The following is a 20,208-nucleotide window of genomic DNA, read 5'->3' on the forward strand; positions in this document are numbered from 1 at the left end:
AACTTTGAAAAACTTGATCGAAAACATTGACACTTTGAAAAAGTTTGGCGAAAACTTTGACACTTTGATTTACTTAAGTTTAAGTATAGTAAACCATATTAAACTTTAGTAAACTATATTAAACTATAGTTAACTATAGTTTTTTTGTTAGGGGTAGCATTATATTAGATAAGTATTTATCTACATGACCGAAAATTATGAACAAAAGGCCCATGGGCCTTATAGGTCACCTAAGCATCATGCAACAACTTTACAACGATTGATTTTGGTTCATATTTTAAACTAGATGTAATATGGCATTCACAATTTTGAAAGGGGCACCATTGCTAATCATAACTATACACTTAGCATGTTTAATTTGGTTACTTAATACCCATAGACAGAATAGGGGAACAAAAAAATGCATTTCGACTAATCAGTAATAATCAGCATTAATTAGTATAGTGCCACTACCATACATGAACCCCTGGCCCTTGGTCCACACATTTCACAATTTTGGAAAAGGCCCCCTTGCTTATCAAAAATATTTGATGAATACACAGGAGAAGATTTCAATCAATTAATTCCTTTCCAGTATATAAGTATAGATAAGTATAGCCCCCCCCCCCCCCAGGAACCCCTGACCCAGGGGCGTTGAAATTCACAATTCGGAAAGAAGGCCCTTGCTCATTATAGCCATATAGGTAGTTCATCTGCTTGATACCCAGGAGCAGAGAAAAGGATTTTCATACAATTTCTGCATTTTCTCTATATAACCAATAGAACCCCGCCCTAACAACAGAACCCCTGACCCTGGGGTCATAAAATTCATAAAGGTTTTCTTCCACATCATAACTATCATAAATATATTGTAAAAACTACTCATTCAAATGTATGATTATGATGCTGAAAGTTCCTACATACTTGCTACTTATAAGATACTTTTGAATTGTGAATATCAAGGAAAATATTTTACATAAGAAGTACAATAAAGAAAATGCCTAAATGAAGCTACCTGAGCAGGAGTTATAGCCCTTGTCAACATTTTTTAAAGATTGAATCATTGATTAAATAAAGGAAATATGCGTTTTTAAAATTCTTTCACTTAACAATATTATCATTACACCTATGGAATATCATTCTTCCAAAATATATTGTTCTATTGTTGGGTATGAATTTAATTTAATAACAGTTTTTGAAAAACCTATGATATCACGGAGGGTGGAATAACCTTAAAAATCTAGTAAAATTTCACATCATTATTTTAAAAAAATTCAGTGAAAAATGTTTTTATAGATATGTGCCCACAAGGTTATACCTTCTACCGAACCTCTGTTTTCACAACTTGTTTGAAGTATGTCTCAACGGAAGTGAATTACAAGGAAGCAGTCAGCAGCTGTAAACAAGATGGCGGAGATCTGATTCGAATCGATTCTCAGGAGAAATTCGATATATTTAAGAACCATGCAGGTATATTTAAACTTTCAGAAGTTAATTAAGCAGGTTATTGCCGGGATTAAGATTTTATGAATGTATATATGAATTATTAGTAATAAATATTTTAATCAATTAGTTATTTAAAAGAAACTCATATGACATATGCATGATACTCTCTAAACATGCAGACGCATAGACTAATAAATATTTATTTCAACTATAAAACTGTTTAAATTTCATTTGTATATAAGTTTGGAAAATAAATAAGAATTAGATACTTCCTTAAAAATAAAGACGTTTGATGTGTTATTGTACATGTCGATTCTGCTTCTCAGGTATAATATGTCATTAAAATACATGTACGCTAACAACTGAGTGATGATTCGGTATAAGCGTTATTCATTTATTCCTTCCTTGAAAAAAAAATATTTAAGGCCACCTGATATGTTAATCTATATATAGTAAACGTCAATTCATTATAAGCATGATCATTTTACAGTAAACCATGGCTATAGTGCACATGTACAGCAAACAAACCTATAATAAATTGACACTTTTTGAGAAAAAAATTTCAATTCTGTGAAACTTAAAATATATTGTTTACTTAGCGACTATAAAAAATACGCTTGAAACAAAGCAAAATTTTCCATTAATGGCATTTAGTTATAAGCGTGCTGTTATTTGTTTTCTGTTTTCAGGACAGTATGCATCTTCTACTGCAATCGAGGTCTGGGTTCAGGGTGAGAAGATCAATGGACAATGGAAATTTCATGACGGTACACTGATACCAGATTTCTGTCCTTTTGTCGAGACGAATGCGCCGGGCGAAGTCCATATCAGATCTAGCAGTGATCTGGACTATAAATGCGTGGACATGTTGGAGTCTCGCTTGTTTCACTACATGTGTGAAATACAACATTATTAAGCATGTGTGAAATACATGTTTCAGATATATTGAATAATTCTGAAAAAAGAGAGATTTTGTACATGTGTGAAATATTACATACACATGTATGATAAAGGTTAAAACATTTGCAAAAATAAAGAAACACCGAAGAAATTGGAAATATAAAATATGGTTGGAATACTAGTATGTGGAAACATATCTTATGATACCTACTCCCTCTGGCTCTAAGGGATCGATTTTTATATCCTCTTCACATGTCTGTATCATTTGTAGATAGAGATCTATTACTGTTCGTTATTTCAACCTCTTACAACAAATATTTAAACACCGATTTTCACTTGAAGAAGAGAAATGAATTCTCGGTTGTTCATAGATTTTGTAAATTTCCATTTAAAGTAAAAACTTATAGTTTTTAACTGTATTCCTTAATCTATATTTTTTAAAATTTCTTTTTATTGCAGTATTGTAGGAGCTCAATTTCATAATTACATTTCGGCGTTAAACAATATACAATCAATCAATCAATCAATCATAATTACATTAAAGGTTTGGATGCTTGAAGGAAAGTCTTTCCAAAGATTCACTGTCCTATTTCGATAAATAATTTCAGCATCAAGACTTTTGATAACTAGCCGTCAACAATTAAGGTGATTCGAACGTGACGAAAATACGTCAACTGCGCAACACGAAATGCCGTTATTCGATCTATGATGTTGTTAAAATGTCGTTTGTCAATTTCTTTTTTTAAATTCTCCTATATCATTTAAAATTAGCCAATTTGTTAGATTGACCACGTTTATGTTTCTTAGCACATGTAGCAACAAAACTATTTATTTATTTGGTGTTTCGTATATAGCACTGATTTACTGCGTATATAGTTTGACAGACGACAGGAAAAGAAATGTTTACAAACAATGAAACGATACCGTAAACACGGTTTAAGACAGCTAAATTAGCAAGTAAATACCAAAGGGTGTCCAGTATTCAAACAGCAAGATGGGCTAAGAAGTCTGAACATCCTGATCAGTTGTAATTATATACTCAGTTCACATTACAAATACCAAACATACCTACGATTACGTTGAAACATGAACACTAGTAACTGTTACATGTGTGCAGGCTACGCTATAGTACACCGTATACGTACTTGAAACATTCAGAACATACAGTGATGTATGTACGTAAAACAAGGTACACAGTTACCCTACCAGACATTAAACGTAAAATGAAAATAAAGAAGGACACTATACACGTTTTTATTTTGATACGTTTTGTGTGTTTCAATGTGGCTTTAAGAGATGTCATTAAAAAAAATGAAAACTTTATTTGTTTTTGATATTACAAATATAAGTGAAACGATTATTATTTTTTCATATTTCTGATTAATATTCCCTAACTAAGGACATATTTGAAGACATAGAATTAAGCTATAATTATTATAGAATGAAAGAATTTAGATTTTTGTAAAAAAAAAACATAAATTACAGTACATTTTTCGTTTATATATTAAAATAAAAGGGAAGTTACTCCTCGTCAGATTCTCAAATTGGGGCCTCATATGGGGTTTTCAATTGAACAATGAAGGAATATTCATCAATGAAGCATGGACATGAAGCATCTTGATTTTTTAAATATGAAAATAAATAAATAAATTATTAAATAATTTCATTATAGAATTAGAGAACGATTTATTATCAATTCAGGGCAGAAATAATGAAATACAGTAGTGCAGTCAACTATAAATGCATTGATGGACAAGAAGGTTATCATTTTTAGAAAAAGACATTTTTGAATGTTTATGTTGCATTTAATGTAAAAATATGGACTGGAATGTGTTGTTTTCAAGGTTTTGAATTTTTTATCAGATTTTTCCCCCATTTAAGGCCAGCATTTTTTTTTTATTTTTAGGTTTACAAACATCAGAATGAAAAAGTCCCGTAGGAGCACAGGCACCTGAAGTATGGATAATACCCCCCCTTTTTTTGTTAATGAAAAAAAAATGTAGGAATATATAATATCTCAAAAATATAAAATTTCCCCGTCAAACACATCTATATGTCGTTATATGCAAGCAGATTGGACTTTTTGTTTTTATTCGCATAAAGTAGAATCTTATCTTAATATTTAAAGAAAAAAAAATGTGCATTCATTTTTAGATTTAAAAAAATGTGAGACTTTTTAATAGGGGGAGATAACTCCCAAAACATCCGGTTTTCACATGTGCAGAATTGAATGAGTCAATTAGCAGGTAATGTAGCTCTTTCAAGAGGTGGAAAATGTACCCTAAAAGCACAATAAAAGAAAACCTTAGGACTTGTTCTGTGAAATGCACATAACTTATTTTGTCAGGTTTTTTCTGTTTTTGTTGAGCAGGGGAGTTAAAAATGCATAGGTGCATTGAAAATGGATGCATAAACAACTCAATATCCCCCATGTTTCAGGTGTCAAATACCCCCTAGTAGTACTTGATGAATGTATTTTAGTTGGATATTTACAAAATTCACAATTTTATCTTTCCAATGATATGCAGAAGTCTATGTAACAAGCCTCCATTTTATTTCTTTATAGGGGTCAGTTTTGCTTGTCCCTCACCAAGTAACATCCTGATAACGTAATACATAAAACTGTGTTTTCCACCCTTCATAAAAGTTCATTTACCGCCATGTTCATAACACCGGAAGTACGAGTTCGTAAATTTGGAATTTCGATCCCGACTCAAATTTGATATAGGAAAGAAAAACAAATTGTTTTCCTTATTTTTTTTTCTGATAATTCAAAAACTTGAGAGACGGGTTTGTAAACCTAAAAATAAAAAAAATGCTGACCTAAATATTATATATTGCATCCATGTAAAATGCATTTAGTTTCAATATATAAGAGGAAATTCGAACTGAGAGATTATTCTAATGTTTCTGAAGCTTATGACTATTTTATTGAATATTTTCATATCAAATGTTTAGAATTGATAAATTATACAATGTATTTGATTATTTTATGCAAACTTTTAAGATCTATTGTGTTTATCTTTTCATACATAATTTTTTTTGGAAAAGGCTAAAAATTGAGCAAGACCCAATGAAAGTCAGATGATTGTATCTTTCTTCCGGACTCATGAACCTTCCAATTTTTTTTGCAAGGTTTAAAGCTTTGTATCACTGCTATTCAAAGAAAGTTAAAAGAAAAAATTCCAATTACTCTTGGTATGATTTTTTGCCATTTTATTAATTGAAAGTCATGCTGAAAATGGCATTTTTAAGAGCAGTCTGAGGAAATTCGGATTAAATTATTTAAACATCATTTATTATTTCAATACTGTTACTTATTCTTTAGGAAGACAATGTTATCTTTCATTTCCATGATATAAAAATACGATTGAAAATAAAATCTTTTTATTTTCTAATTTTGATTATGTCTATCACTTGTTTATTTTGGGACAGCAGTCAAGTTCAACACTCTCATGTTCATAGGCCGTTGCCATGGAAACTAGCGCATTGACCCATATCAAAACTGTCATTATTCAAGACAGGAAATCCTGTAGTATCATTCTTATTTTTTTAAAAATCCAATTACTTTGGCGACAGGTTCGAATCACCTTAACCGTATGATTTATGGTGCAGCATCGATTTCAAATAGAGTTTCATTTTATCACCGAACAAATTATCATGACTGTGTATCTAAAATGTTCTACATATTGCATACCGGCAAATTGATAACATCTATTGCCCTACAACTACGCAGTACAGTTAAGGTGCGCAATGGGAATATCGACTAAATTTTGTATTTTAAAATGTATTCCTAATCGGGATGGCGATTTTTTTAGTACATTATTGATATCGGATAATTGTAATTATGATTAATAACTACATATCGAGGACGATTATATTTTATATTTAGACTAGTCACGTGATGCGGCAGTCACGCGATTTTAGCACATTGATTTGAAGTATTGATGTTACATATAAATATCACTAGTGCAAGGGCATAACCAAGTTAAATTTCCAAGTTTAGTATATAAATATTTTCAACACGCATTGTAGTTTCTAAAAAGTGCTGCGATCTTGTCTAAATTCTGCAATTTCATTGTTAAAATTATACTTGTATGACCGAATGCTATATTTTTTGCTGGTCAGCGGCATGAAATACTAAGTATTGATATATTTAAATTGTTAAGATTTCATCAGGATCGCAGCACTTTTCAGATACCTTAATAGTTCTCTAGTTGAAAAAGCTAACTTTGATCCATAGAGTGTATGCCCTTGCACTAGATCGATTTATTAAGACCCTCAAATTTCCCTCCGATGTACTTGCATACAAATATACGGCAGTGTCAATTAAATACGTAATGTACAGAAAATATATTAATAAAATAGTGAAGAAGACATTAAATTCAAGTTATTGGCCCATAGAATATCTGTAAATAATATTTTATTTAATTAGAGAATACATATTTTGTTGAGAAAATATTACTTGATCTGTCTCTCACTGCATACAAACTACGTCACGTTGTAAGAAATGACGTCATATTGACAAGTGTATAGCGATCAGTGACTTGTTTATAACTTGTTATGTGGGATTTTACTAACGACAAAACAACACGCTGTAGTAAGTTTTTATGTAGTTTGATGATTTTTGACTGGTTAAAGAACTGGGTACGGTATATATAACGAGGCGGCCCTGTCTAAATTTGATTGAAATTTTTTACAAAGATGCCCACAATTTGTCTTTTCAAAATCTATTTTATTTTTTGGAATTATCTCATACCGTTTTTTTTGCCAGAAGTTTGGAAAAATGGTGCATTTTCTTAAATAATTACAACTTTTGCCGTAACGACGTCATCACGACGTTACTGATTTTAACGTAAGGGGACGACCATTTGATTCTGAGGAGGGGGGGGGGGGCTGGCAAATTTTTTTTGAGACGGATTATTTATTTTCATGCCTGTCAAGGGCAGATTATTTATTTTCAAGATTATCGAGGACAGAATAATAGTATTTATTTTCTTCTTTGTCTTACGTACCTTGATCAATTGATTCTAAAAGACTAATCATTTATATACTATAGGCGGATTCAAAAGGTGGGGGGGGGGGGACGTGTATAACTTCGTTCAAGCAAGAGGTCTGGGGCCGCCTTAAGGCCCCCAGTGGGTCCTGGGTGAAGCACTGGTGGAGGCCAAGGGAGGGAAATTCCCTAGAATCTCTTAAGTTTTCGGGTATTTTAAGAATAAAACCAGGACAATTATACATGTAGTGGTATTGGTTATTATGTACCAAAGTATGACATTATTAATATTGGTCATGTTGTAGCATTCCGGAAATTTATATTGTTTTTATTCCGATTCAGTGATTAGGATGTCGACGTAAACATCCGCCTTAAAAAAGTATATAAAGGCTGAATCGCGGTATCTAGCATTCATTCCAGTCTTAGCTGTGGAGAGTACAAGACGTGTGTGAACAAACAGCGATATAAGTAAGTGAGACTATAACGTCAGCTTACAGAAGAAGTCGACCTTATAAAATAAAGGTCTAGTCTACAAGAAAAGTAATAAATAAAGGCTGTTGTGTTTTCCGAGTGGCAAGCCACTCAGAGGCTAACCAGCGACGGAGGTTAGCCACCACACTTGTAATTAATCTTGTTGACCCGTCTGGCAACCAGGCTGTTGTGTACAGTGTGTCTGCCTGAATAAGGCTAGCAGTGTGCACAGCAGTTGAAGGGCTGTCACTTGTACTGACTGTGTCCTGAATAAGGCTGCAGTACAAGCGTCAGTCCGAGGTTGGCCAGTGTAAGGGATAGCCTACCCACTGCCATTTGCTTAATCATTTATAATTATTCGATTTACTATTAAATATTAACGTGATTATTAACCTAGATAAGGTTGGCCATCTATTTGTATATTTTGCAGGCCTTTGTAATCATTTGTCAATCTTTTATTAAGAAAAATTATATTATATTGGAAATCATCCCCCCAAACCTTGAATTGACAAGGTACGACCCCCGATTGCTATTATAGATTCCGCTCGACACGTTACAGAATTTGGTGGCAGCGGTGGGATTTGGGGCACTTGATTTTTCTTTATAATTGGCTTGTTAACTTTAGTAGCTACCAATAATCGTATTTATTAGTTGAGTAGTATGGATGACCTTACTAAAATTGAAAGAGAGCTAAGCAGACTTCAGGCAAGCTTTGATGAAGATAAAAGGAAAACCGCTAGAGACTCAGGTTTACCTGAAAGCAGGCGGACAACCTTAGAAGATGATTATTATGAGGCAATGGGTGCGAAACCTAAATTAGTTAGGACGACCACTCTACCTACTGATGTATCAGAAAGAAGAGAGCCTGAGAGCCGCATTAGCTTAGGTAGGTCAGATGACAAGACTCCAGATAGGTTTTCCTTAACAAGTACACCTTATGTTAGAAACAGGCAGGATGACCCTCTGTTTACAAATATCACAACACGCAGACCTGATGTAAGGGCCAATGTTGATCAACATAAGGGTAACCATGTAAAGCCAGATAAGTTTGATGGTACTACCTCATGGCTAGACTTCAAATCTCATTTTGATGTATGTGCTGAATTGAATGGTTGGTCAACCTCTGAGAAAGGCATGCACTTAGCTGTATCCCTACGAGGTCGGGCACAAGCTGTGCTGGGCAGTCTTCCAGAAGGAGAAAAATGTAACTACAGGTTATTATCCAGGTCACTGGAGGAGCGATTTCTGCCACCTAACCAAACCGAGTTGTATAGGGCACAATTACGAGAAAGGAGACAACGGGCTTCTGAAACATTGCCAGAGCTTGGGCAGGATGTACGCAGGCTGGCCAACCTCGCGTATCCTACTGCCCCAATTGACGTTAGAGAAACCCTTGCGAAAGAGCAATTTATTGATGCATTGAAGGACAGCAACATGAGGATCCGCATCAAACAAGCTAGGCCTGTTGACCTGAATGATGCGATACGCCATGCTGTGGAGTTAGATGCATTTAATTCTGCTGAAAGACGTCTCCAGGAAGATAAAGGTTATTTGAGAGAGGCCAACCAGCCATTGGAATCAGACAAAGACACCGTAACCACGCTGTTGAAGGTAGTACGTGACATGCAAGAGGAAATGAAATCAATCAAGATGGCAGTACAGAACTCAAAATCTACAAAGCGTACATCGTCAAACATAATTTGCAACTTTTGCAAGAAGAAGGGCCACATGAAGAAAGATTGTTACTCTTATCAAAATATGCAGAAGAAGTTATGGTTAAAAGAGAAAGAAAAGCCCACCTCTTTACCAAGACAACAAAAGGGGGCAGACAAGGATGCAAGTAGAACTGGTGTAAGTCGGAAGGCAGGGGAAGCCGGTGTATTTGTTGATGCTACGATAAACGGTAGTAAAGTGAAGTTTCTAATCGACACTGGGGCAACCGTTAGCATCATTTCCCCATCAACATTGTATTCTGTGATGGGTGATACAAAGCCAGTTCTTGACAAGGACAACCAGGACGTTCTTACGGCAGATGGTACTGCAATGAATGTAGAAGATTCTATCTCAATTTCTTTCTTGTTGTCTGCCCTGACAATCAATCAGAAATTTACAGTAATTGATGTTGGCATTGATGGCATATTAGGGCTTGATTTTCTTACCACTAACAACTGCTCGCTTGAATTGCCAAATTCTTCTATGCTGATAGAAAGTAAGCGGGTAAAATTGTCATTCGAAGGGAAAATAGGTTGCTGTAGGGTTACCCTAGCTGCCAGTATCACAATCCCTCCATGTAGTGAAATTGTTGCCATGTGTAATGTTGCTGCACCTGTGTATGAGAAAGTGCCAAACCTTGGTGTTATTGAACCGTCAGACCGTTTCATAGAATCAGATCGGGGTTTAGTAGCCAGAACATTGATCAAAGGTAGCAAAGTCACTCCTGTCAGACTTATGAATTTATCTACTGAAACAAAGAATTTGTATAGAGGGACTTCTGTTGCCACTCTGTCGGCTGTCGACAATGTGTATGAAAAGAGCAGTCACATTAACAAGGTAGGAGAGCTGCCTTCTCATCTACAGGACTTGTATCAGCGGTCAGTCAAAGAGTTGACCACAGAGTATGCCAAGGCAGTCAGAGGACTGTTAAGAAAGTATTCGAGTCTATTTGCTGCGACTGATGCTGACCTTGGTCAAACCAAGATGACGGAACATACTATCGATACTGGTACGAATACTCCGATTAAGCAGCATCCAAGACGATTGCCAATACATATGCAGGAAGAGGCAGACCGTCATGTTGACGACATGCTAGAAAGAGGAATCATAGAAGAGTGCACCAGTCCCTGGTCGTCTCCAGTTGTGTTGGTTAAGAAAAAGGATGGAACGACTAGGTTCTGCATTGACTACAGGAAGCTAAACAACGCAACTGTCAAAGATGCTTATCCTCTTCCTAGGATAGATGATTCCCTGGGTCAGTTATCGGGTGCCAAGTATTATTCCACATTAGACTTAAATGCCGGGTATTGGCAAGTGGAAGTTGCAGAAAAAGATCGACCGAAGACTGCATTTGCAACCAGAAAAGGGCTTTATAGTTTTAAAGTTATGCCCTTTGGGCTTTGTAACGCCCCTGCGACGTTTGAGCGTCTCATGGAGCTTGTACAAAGAGGTCTACAATGGCAGATATGCTTGTATACCTTGACGACATCATTATTGTTGGAAAAACGGTAGGAGACATGATTTTAAATCTAACACAAGTGTTTTATCGATTGTTAGCTGCGGGACTAAAGCTCAAGCCTCGCAAATGCACTCTATTTTCAACAGAAGCAGAATATTTGGGACACGTCGTATCTGAAAAGGGGATTGCTACACACCCTGATAAAATTAAGGGCGTTCAGACATGGCAGGTACCCTCAAATGTATCTGAGTTAAGATCATTTTTAGGATTCTGCAGTTATTATAGGCGATTTGTCAAAAATCAATATCGCCAAGCCACTGCATGACCTGACTAAAAAGGGTATTAATTTTACATGGTCTGATGAATGCCAAGTATCCTTCGACAATCTTCGAAAACAGCTATCAACAACTCCTGTCTTGGCTCATCCAGATTTTAATGAAAGATTCATCCTGGATACCGATGCCAGTCAATATGCAATTGGTGCAGTAATGTCACAGATAAAAGATGGTGTTGAACGACCAATTGCCTATGCCAGCAGAAGTCTTTCAAAATCCGAAAGAAAGTATTGTGTTACCCGAAAAGAGCTTCTGGCTGTTGTACACTTCATCAAGTATTTTAGACATTACCTATACGGCAGACAATTTACGGTAAGGACAGACCATAGCGCCCTTAGATGGTTGATGAATTTTAAGGACCCCGAAGGGCAGCTCGCAAGGTGGATGGATGTGTTATCCACCTATGACTTCACAATAGAACATCGGCCAGGTAGACTACATGGTAATGCCGACGGTCTGAGTCGAGTGCCATGCAAGCAGTGTAAAGTCAGTCATAATGAATTGACTCACCAAACCGTAAACAAACTTGAGGCCCAAGACAAGTTGATCCTAGAAAAGCCTTTGAAATGTCTTCAGGATGAAGATGAGGATATCAAAAAGGTAAAAAGTTTGGCTCGAAAGGAGAAAGCAACCGAAAAAAGATGAGATTGCGTCCGAATCTGTTGTTGTGAAATCCCTTTGCTCTCAGTGGGACCGGCTGGTCATTGAAAATGGAATATTATATAGAAGATGGTCAGACCTTGTTACTAAACAGGATACTTTGCAAGCCATTGTCCCGAAGCAGGAGCGATGGAATGTTTTGAAATATTACCATGACTCGAGAACCACAAGACACTTGCGAGAATCCGTCAATCTTACTATTGGCCAGGCCTCCAAAGGGATGTTCATTCTTATGTTCGCTGCTGTGAAGTGTGCACCAAGAGAAAAACACCTAGGCAAAACAACAAGGCTCCAATGCATTTAGTCTTTACAGGGTATCCAATGGAAAGACTAGCGACTGATCTTTTAGGTGAACTGCCAATGACATCAAACGGGAATAAGTATATCCTTGTTGTGGCAGACTACTTTACGAAGTGGACAGAAGCTTTTGCATTGCCAAACATGGAGGCAGAAACAGTCGCCACAAAGATTGTTGAAGAAGTCGTTTCCAGATTTGGAGTACCAGCTACCATACATTCTGATTTGAGCAGGGAGGGATCTTTATCGTGCCACACATGCTGTGACAGGGGGCCTCGGTTTATACGGTCTCATCCGAAAGACCGCCCCATTTAGTCGCCTTTTACGACAAGCAATGGGGTACTGAGGACCTATTCTAACCCGGATCCCCAGGGGAGAGGATAAGTTCCAAATAAAACATCTTTCATTACTATTTCTTACACGTACTTACTACATTAATTACATAAACAAAAATTGTTGGTTTTTAAATGAACATTTCTATTAAAAGCTTACGTCTGAAAAAGGAAGAGATTTAAATATTTGACATGTAAATGAACAATGATAAGAGAAATAAAAGAGGCCATTTGGCCTTATAGGTCACCTGAGGATCATGCAACAACTTTCCAACGATTGAATTTGGTTCATATTTTATAAACTAGACGTCATAGCGTTCACAATTTTGTAAGAGGCACCATTGCTTATCAAAACTACATGTATATACTAAACATGTTTACTTTAGGTACTTTTTACCCAAAGACAGAGTACGGGAACAAACAAATGCATTTCGACTAATCAGTAATATTCAGCAATAATCAGTAGTTCCACTACCACACTTGAACCTTGGTCGACACATTTCACAATTTTGGAAAAGCACCCTTGCTTTAATATCAACATTATTACCAAAGAGCAGATTTCCAAAAAAAAGTGGAACCTGAGAGTTGGGGCGAAAACACTAAAATTTATACAATCTTTAAAAATCTTCGTTATTCCTGGACATCAAGCAGTCAAACTGTTGGTATGATTGTAATCAGCATTGAATTCTCTAAAAATTGTGAAATTAATGGCCCCTGGGTCAGGGATTCTAGTGCTAGGGCGGGGCTATATAGATTACATAGTGAAAATGCATTATTTAAAAATCTTCTCTATTCATGGGTACTAAATAAACTAAGTACCTAGTTATGATGAAGGAAAATGACTCTTCCAAAATTGTGACTTACATAGCCCCAGGTTCAGAAGTTCTAGTGCTAGGGCGGGGCTATAAAGATTATGTTCTGAGAATGCGCATCTTTTTAGAAAAATTTTTTCTTTACCTCTGGTGAGGGGGGACTTAGTCTTCAAATTTAAAAAAAAATGCACTTTTGTACAGGACTTTGATCTGTACCGCACAGGGATAGGGCTGTTTTCATCACCTAGCTTTGATATATGCTCTACATGAATTTTTGATTTTAGATGGAACAACACTTTGTACACCATCACAGTACCGCAACTTTCTTACACTTTCAAAAATTGTCATAAATTTATATGTCTTATTAAGTCCAAGGTCAACTGGGTTAACAACAGATCCCATAGTGAAAAGGCTCCATGTAGAATCAGAATTAAGTGTTATTTCAATGAGGACCTGGCTTCCATTAACTAACAGTCAGTTTTTGAGCGTCCAAATTGCTGTACTATGTTATTTAACAATTGACACACTTATTTTTTTATATCTGAAAGTTCAAGATACTCATTTTCGTCCTCTTCCGCAATATTCTCGTTGATCCAGTTAATGAAATAATGTGATAAGTCGGTCATTCTGATTTTCAGGGTTTTTTTATTCTTTGAATATCGCGCGTAAAACAAAAGTGCCCGTTCTCGGGAGTTATCGTAATGCTTTGAATTCGGAACATCAGACGTTCTCCGTGCGAGTTATCTGCCTTTTTGTAGATGTCGCGATTTCATTACATCTGTTGCTTTTACTAAAGGTCGCGATTTCATTACTTCTGTTGCTTTTACTAAGGGAAATATCAGACTGCCAGCTAAAATCTTGTTTCAAGATAAATTGTGGGATTCTTACGAGACGCAAAGCCACTGTAATAGCATAATCAAAAAGTAAAAGGTGTGTAGAGACAGCATGAATCGACATTTCAAGTTGATTTGAAATAAAAGAAAGACCAGGGGGTAGAATGTCAACAAACCGGGGTGGCATACCTTTCTCCATTATTATTAATAGAGGGGTATCTGTGTACAGAACGGTAATCTGGGGTTTTAACTCATTTTTCGCATTGTATACATGAAAAGAAAGTGTAATGAATACAAATTGTAATAATTTTTTTTACAAGGTAGGGTCATATATTGGGGTGGGGTGGAGGTCCTGTCCAACAAGTACCTGTGCCCCATTGTGGCTTAATTTTACTGATTTTTCTCAAGTATTCCTATGTGAAACTTGGAAACCCTATTGTTGTCCTACCCTACCCCACAGGGGTCATGATTTAAACAAAATTGAATGTACGCTACATAAGGATGCTTTCATGCGAGTTTCATCTTTCCTGGTCCACTGGTTATTGAGACGATTTTTTAGGTCACCTGAAAAACTCAGTCAACTGAGTAAACTACCGGTATCTTTTTTAGTCCGTCGTCTTGCGTTGTGCGTTAATATTTGAACATTTTGAGCTTCTTCTCTGCAACCACTCAACCAATTTCAACCAAATTTGGCATAAAGCGTCTATGGGTAAAGGTGAACAAAAATTGTGAATTTTATGGGCCCCCCCCCCCCCCCCCCCCGGGGGTCTGATGGGTATGGCCCAAATTATTAAAATTTACACTCTCTTTTTAAATCTTATTCTTTACTCCTGGACATCAAGCATCCAATCTTTTGGCAAGATTGTAATCAGCATTAAGTCCTCTACCAAAATTAAATTCATGGCCCTGGGGTCAGCTGGGGTTCTAGTGCTGTGGTGGGGCAAAATAGATGATGTAGTAAAAATGCATTATTTCTATGAAAATTTTCTCTATACCTGGGCATTTAATAAACTAAAGAAGTTCATAGTTATGTTCAATAAGGGTGCCTCTTCCAAAATTGTGAATTTCATGGCCCCAGGGTCAGAGGTTCTTAGGTGCTAGGGCAGTGCTATATAAATTATATAGTGAAAATACATTATTTCTTTGAAAATCTTCTTCTTTGCACCTGGTATGTAATAAACATACCAAATGATCGTACTGTTGAATAAGGCTGCCTCTTCCCAAATTGTGAATTTCATGGCCCCGGGGTCAGGGGTTTTGGTGTTAGGGTGGGACTCTATTAATCTTAAAGTGAAATGCATAGATTCTTTGTAAACCTCCTTTTCTGCTTCTGGGTATGAAATAAACTAACCAAGTACATAGTTATGATGAGCAATAATGTCTTTTCCAAAATTGTGAATTTCATGGCCCCTAGGTTTGGGGTTCTGGGGTTAGGGAGGATTTCTATTGATTACATAGTGAAAATACATTACTTCTTTAAAAATTGTCTTCTCTGCTCCTGGCTATTAAATAAATTAAACAAGTACATAGTTATGTTGAATAAAAGAACCTATTCTAAAATTGTTAATTCCATAGCCTCAGGGTCATGGGTTTTGGTGTTAGGAATTGGGCTCTTAGTATTAAACCTATGTATATAGTTATGATGATGAAGGAATTTCATGGCCCCAGGGTGGGGCTCTATTGATTATATAGTGAAAATGCATGAATTCTTCAAAAAACTTTCCCTTTGCTCCTGGGTATTATGCCAATGTCTTAAGTACATATTAATGATGATGAAAGGTGCCTCTTCGAAAATGGTTAATTTCAGGGTACTTGGGTTGGACGTGGGGGTTACATGATCTAAAAATAAATTAATGCTTTAAAATCTGCTTATTTGGTATTAATCCACCATTTTTGATGAAATGAAATTTATGATAAAATTTCAAGAATTTTGAAACATGTGCCCCCAGGGTCAGTGGTTCCTGTGGGGTGAGGAGCACAACTTGTTATAAAGTGGAAATGCATTTTCTCCTTGTTACTTTTATCTACTTCTGGGTATTAAGTTATCAAAGTAAGCAAGCTAAATCTATAGTTATGATAAGCAATAGTATAGTGCCTCTTTCAAAATTTTGAATTTCATGGCGTTTAATTTGAAATACGAACCAATTCAATTGTTGGAAAGTTGTTACATGATACTCAGGTGACCTACAAGGCCCATGGGCCTCTTGAATAACGATTCCATTATTTAATCAATAATTCATAAGTATCTCCCCTTAGGAGAGGATTTGTCCCTTCATTTAAACAAAGTTGAATTCCCTTTACACAAGGATACTTTGTGGCAAGTTTTGTTGAAATTAGCCCAGTGGTTCTGTAGAATATGAAAATTTGAAAAGTTTGACAAACATCATACAAATTTTGTTCAGAAAAGCCTTTGGCTCAGGTGAGCTAAAGCAGGTGGATTCCTGTCTCAGAGTGCGCTGCCCTTACATCTACCTCGGTACATCAGGGAGAGGTCTTCTAGGTGGTGGTCTCTCTGTCCCAGGTGGCGCTGCCTCTTCATCTGCAGCAGGGCGAATCTAGAAGATTGTGCCCCCCTTCCCCCATCTTCATCTTGCCGCTGATTGCTTAATTGAACATTTCTATAAGAGTCTGAAACTTGATATTGATATATTGAAAATTGATATTCCAATTAGATATAAATATTTGCCAAGATTTGGAGAGAGGGGTGGCATTCGCCTCCCCCGCACCCGGTTCCGACGACTAAGTGAACATATATAGTTTGATTAATTAGAAAAATTAGATATTGACCTTTCTTTTTTTCTTTGGGGTGTTCTTTCATGCTGTACCTTGATTCATTTCCTTTTCTGGACATTACGAGAGCTCTTAATTCTTTATCTACAATTAACTCCGCATTATTGTGTTTCTAGACCTGGTCCGCCATTCTTCTTTTAATTTTCTCGTAAGACGTCTCTCTGTACAAAAGTTGAACCTTGGGTGGGATTTTTTCCTGTACAGCAGCTTTTACCTCTTAACCAGCAGATTGGTCCAGGACAACAACTAGATTTCAAACTTTTATGGCGCAGTTGATACCAGTGCTTGCAGAAGCTATCAAACCCTCCATCGAGCTAGCAGTCCATTTCGTTTTCAGCTCATTAAATAAAACGGTTCAGAACCAAGCTAAAACAATTTCAAAACAAAATAAACAAATTGTTGATCTCACAGGGCGTTTAAAAAATTATGAAGAACAAAACACTGATCTACAAAATCAAATCTGGAATCTTGAGGATACAGTAGATGACCTAGACTAGGGCAGTACGGAAGGAGAAACTTCTTAAGATTTCATAATATCCCGGTTCCCGACCATGGCACAGACACGGATGCTAGAATAATTTCTATATGCAATCAGCACTTATCAATAGAGCTCAAAGAAGATGACAATTATTACATTTACTTTTATTGTTTTTAAACAAAGCTTCTGTCACTATGCGTTATGTTTTGCCTAGTGACACATAGGTATCATTTTCCTCGCGCTTGTTCACAATTTTTATTTTGTTTCCTTCATTATTGTTCTGTTCTTTTTTTTTTTTTTTGAACTTCTTTCTACCCAAACTTTTTTTTCAATGTTTTTTTCTTTTTTATTTTTAACCAAAGGTCATACAAACAAAATTGCATGTTTACTTATTGTCTCCTTGTGGCTGGTTCAAATATTGCTCAATACGTCTCTTTATGTCTTGAAAATGGCTAATACAACAATATCGAGCCGCAGTCGGACTTTTCTATTGTAAATGTAGATGTACATCAAAATCACTGCTATTCTATGTACTACGATTTAAGGATTTTGTTTATTTTTGTCTGAGTGTCTTAATTGTATTTGGTTCAATGCTACTTTTAGAATGATTAACTTACGTATTGTAGACACTCATGCTCTGTTATGGGGAGATGATTCCATCAGGTATTTCTCATATGAAAGTTTATTTTTAGGTCACCTGAGTAAACTCAGGTGACCTATTGCTATCTGTTTTTGTCCGTCGTCGTCCGTCGTGCGTTAATATTTGAACATTTTCAGCTTCTTCTCTGCAACCACTGAACCAATTTCAACCAAATTTGGCACAAAGCATCTATGGCTGAAGGGGAACAAAAATTATGAATTTCATGATCCCTGCCCCCCTGGGGCCTTAATGGTGGTGACAAAACCACTAAAATTAGTGCAATCTTTAAAAATCTTCTTCTTTACTCCTGGACATCAAGCAGTCAAACTGTTTGCATGATTGTAATCAGCATTAAGTCCTCTACCAAAATTGTAAAATTCATGGCCATGGGGTCATGGGTTCTAGTGCTAGGGCGGGGCTAAATAAGTATATAGTGAAAATGCATTATTTCTTTGAAAATCTTCTTCTCTGCTCCTAGGTATTAAATAGACTAACTAAGTGCAAAGTTATGATGAGCAAGAGTGCCTCTACCAAAATTGTGAATTTTATGGCCCCAGGGTCAGGGGTTCTGGTGTTAGAGAGGGGCTCTATTGATCATATAGTGAAAATAAATGAATTCTTTGAAAATTTCTTCTCTGCTCCTGGGTATTAAATGGATTAACTAAGTGCATAGTTATGATGAGCAAGAGTGCCTCTATGAAAATTGTGAATTTTATGGCCCCAGGGTCAGGGGTTCTTGTTTTAGGGTGGGGCTCTAATGATCATATAGTGAAATACTTGAATTCTTCGAACATCTTATCCTTTGCTCCTGGTCAATATGCTAATGATCTAATTACATATTTTAGTCCAGGATTTATTTTATTTTCAGTTTTACAAACCCTCCGCTCAAGGTTTTGAATTTTCAGAAAAAAAATTCTTTCCGACGTCAAATTTGAGTCGGGATCAAGATTTCAAAATTACGAACTTTCACTTCAGGTTTTACGATGAAATTGCGGGTAGAGAAAGCTAGATCTGAGAAGATAGCTTGGTTTAGTGTAAAATTCATCGATAAGAGTACCATTCAAAACGTTTCACCCGTTCAAAGGACAAATAAAATGCTGATGACTTTGTTGCACAGTGACATGCTGGTGAGATAATCATGTATTCGTTTCAAAAGTAACTCTCTGTAAATTATTTTCCTCCCCCAGGTTTTAAACTGCCCGTGGTAGCTATTGCATAATTCCAGCGACATTGTTTAGGTCTCTGTTATAGCTTATAGTTTAAGCACCATTCTTTAAAAAAGGGTTGCTTATGCATCAGATGTAATGAATAAAACTGTGGGAGAAGTTAAGTCCATTTGAGGAAGAAATAAACAATAGTCCAATCCACACTTTTCAAAAGTTATGTCCCTTGGCCGCCATCTTAGGGGATAAACCCATACAATCCACACAGTCGCCTTTGTAGTTTTCAGGTTTGTAATTTCGTCATTTGACTTTTAAAAAGCTCTGCCTTTTGTGTACTGATTGCCCCAAGATGGGGCTACCCACACATTGAAAGAAAAAAAATTAAACACAATGGATTTATCATAGCATGCCCAAATATTTGGTAGCACAAAGAGGAGAAATGACGTTTCTTTCCCTTTTGACCTTTTGGTTGACCCCGCAAAGGGAAACAACTTTTGCAAAGTGTGGATTGGACTATAACCAGAAGAAATAAAAAAATTCAACTATTAAAAGGCAAGAATATACAAATATATACAGGCATGTAGTATCATTTGTATCAGCCAGAAACATTATTTTAAACTTAATTGAAAAAATGTTCACCCTACTCCGCAATACTCCCTGTCTGTTTTATGATAGAAATTATAATTTTAGGCATCAAGTAAATTTTAGAACAATGTCTACACATTCACCTAACACATATTAAAAAATGAAGATATATTGAAAGACTTTCAAAGAATTGATTTTTTAAAATATATTTTGATCAACATCACAAAAGTTATATAACTGGCCAAAACTGGCAGATGATGAAATAAGCAATTAAATGTTCTACTTTACTATTTGTAAGCATTATGTGTCCAGTGGTAAG

The 20,208-nt window shown here is 36.0% G+C and overlaps 1 protein-coding gene across 1 annotated transcript; it reads left to right on the forward strand.

Annotated features, from left to right (window-relative positions):
• Positions 1-1,277: 1,277 nt before the first annotated feature.
• Positions 1,278-2,341, forward strand: LOC134254313 (uncharacterized). The gene is made up of 2 exons (XM_062736837.1): positions 1,278-1,449; positions 2,115-2,341. Exons 1-2 carry the CDS (start codon positions 1,278-1,280, stop codon positions 2,339-2,341), a joined length of 399 nt encoding a protein of 132 aa, XP_062592821.1.
• The last annotated feature ends 17,867 nt before the right edge of the window (positions 2,342-20,208 follow it).

The sequence above is a fragment of the Saccostrea cucullata genome, unplaced genomic scaffold (assembly GCF_032062105.1).
Source record: "Saccostrea cucullata isolate Sc308-1 unplaced genomic scaffold, CSIRO_AGI_Scuc_v1 ctg1284, whole genome shotgun sequence".
Classification (NCBI taxonomy): domain Eukaryota; kingdom Metazoa; phylum Mollusca; class Bivalvia; order Ostreida; family Ostreidae; genus Saccostrea; species Saccostrea cuccullata.

Bases quoted from the DNA above. Each gene is read 5' to 3' on its own strand.
- LOC134254313 (XM_062736837.1), top strand. From the start codon at position 1,278: ATGTGCCCACAAGGTTATACCTTCTACCGAACCTCTGTTTTCACAACT. The intron at 1,450-2,114 runs GTATATTTAAAC...TTCTGTTTTCAG, and splicing joins TATATTTAAGAACCATGCAG to GACAGTATGCATCTTCTACT.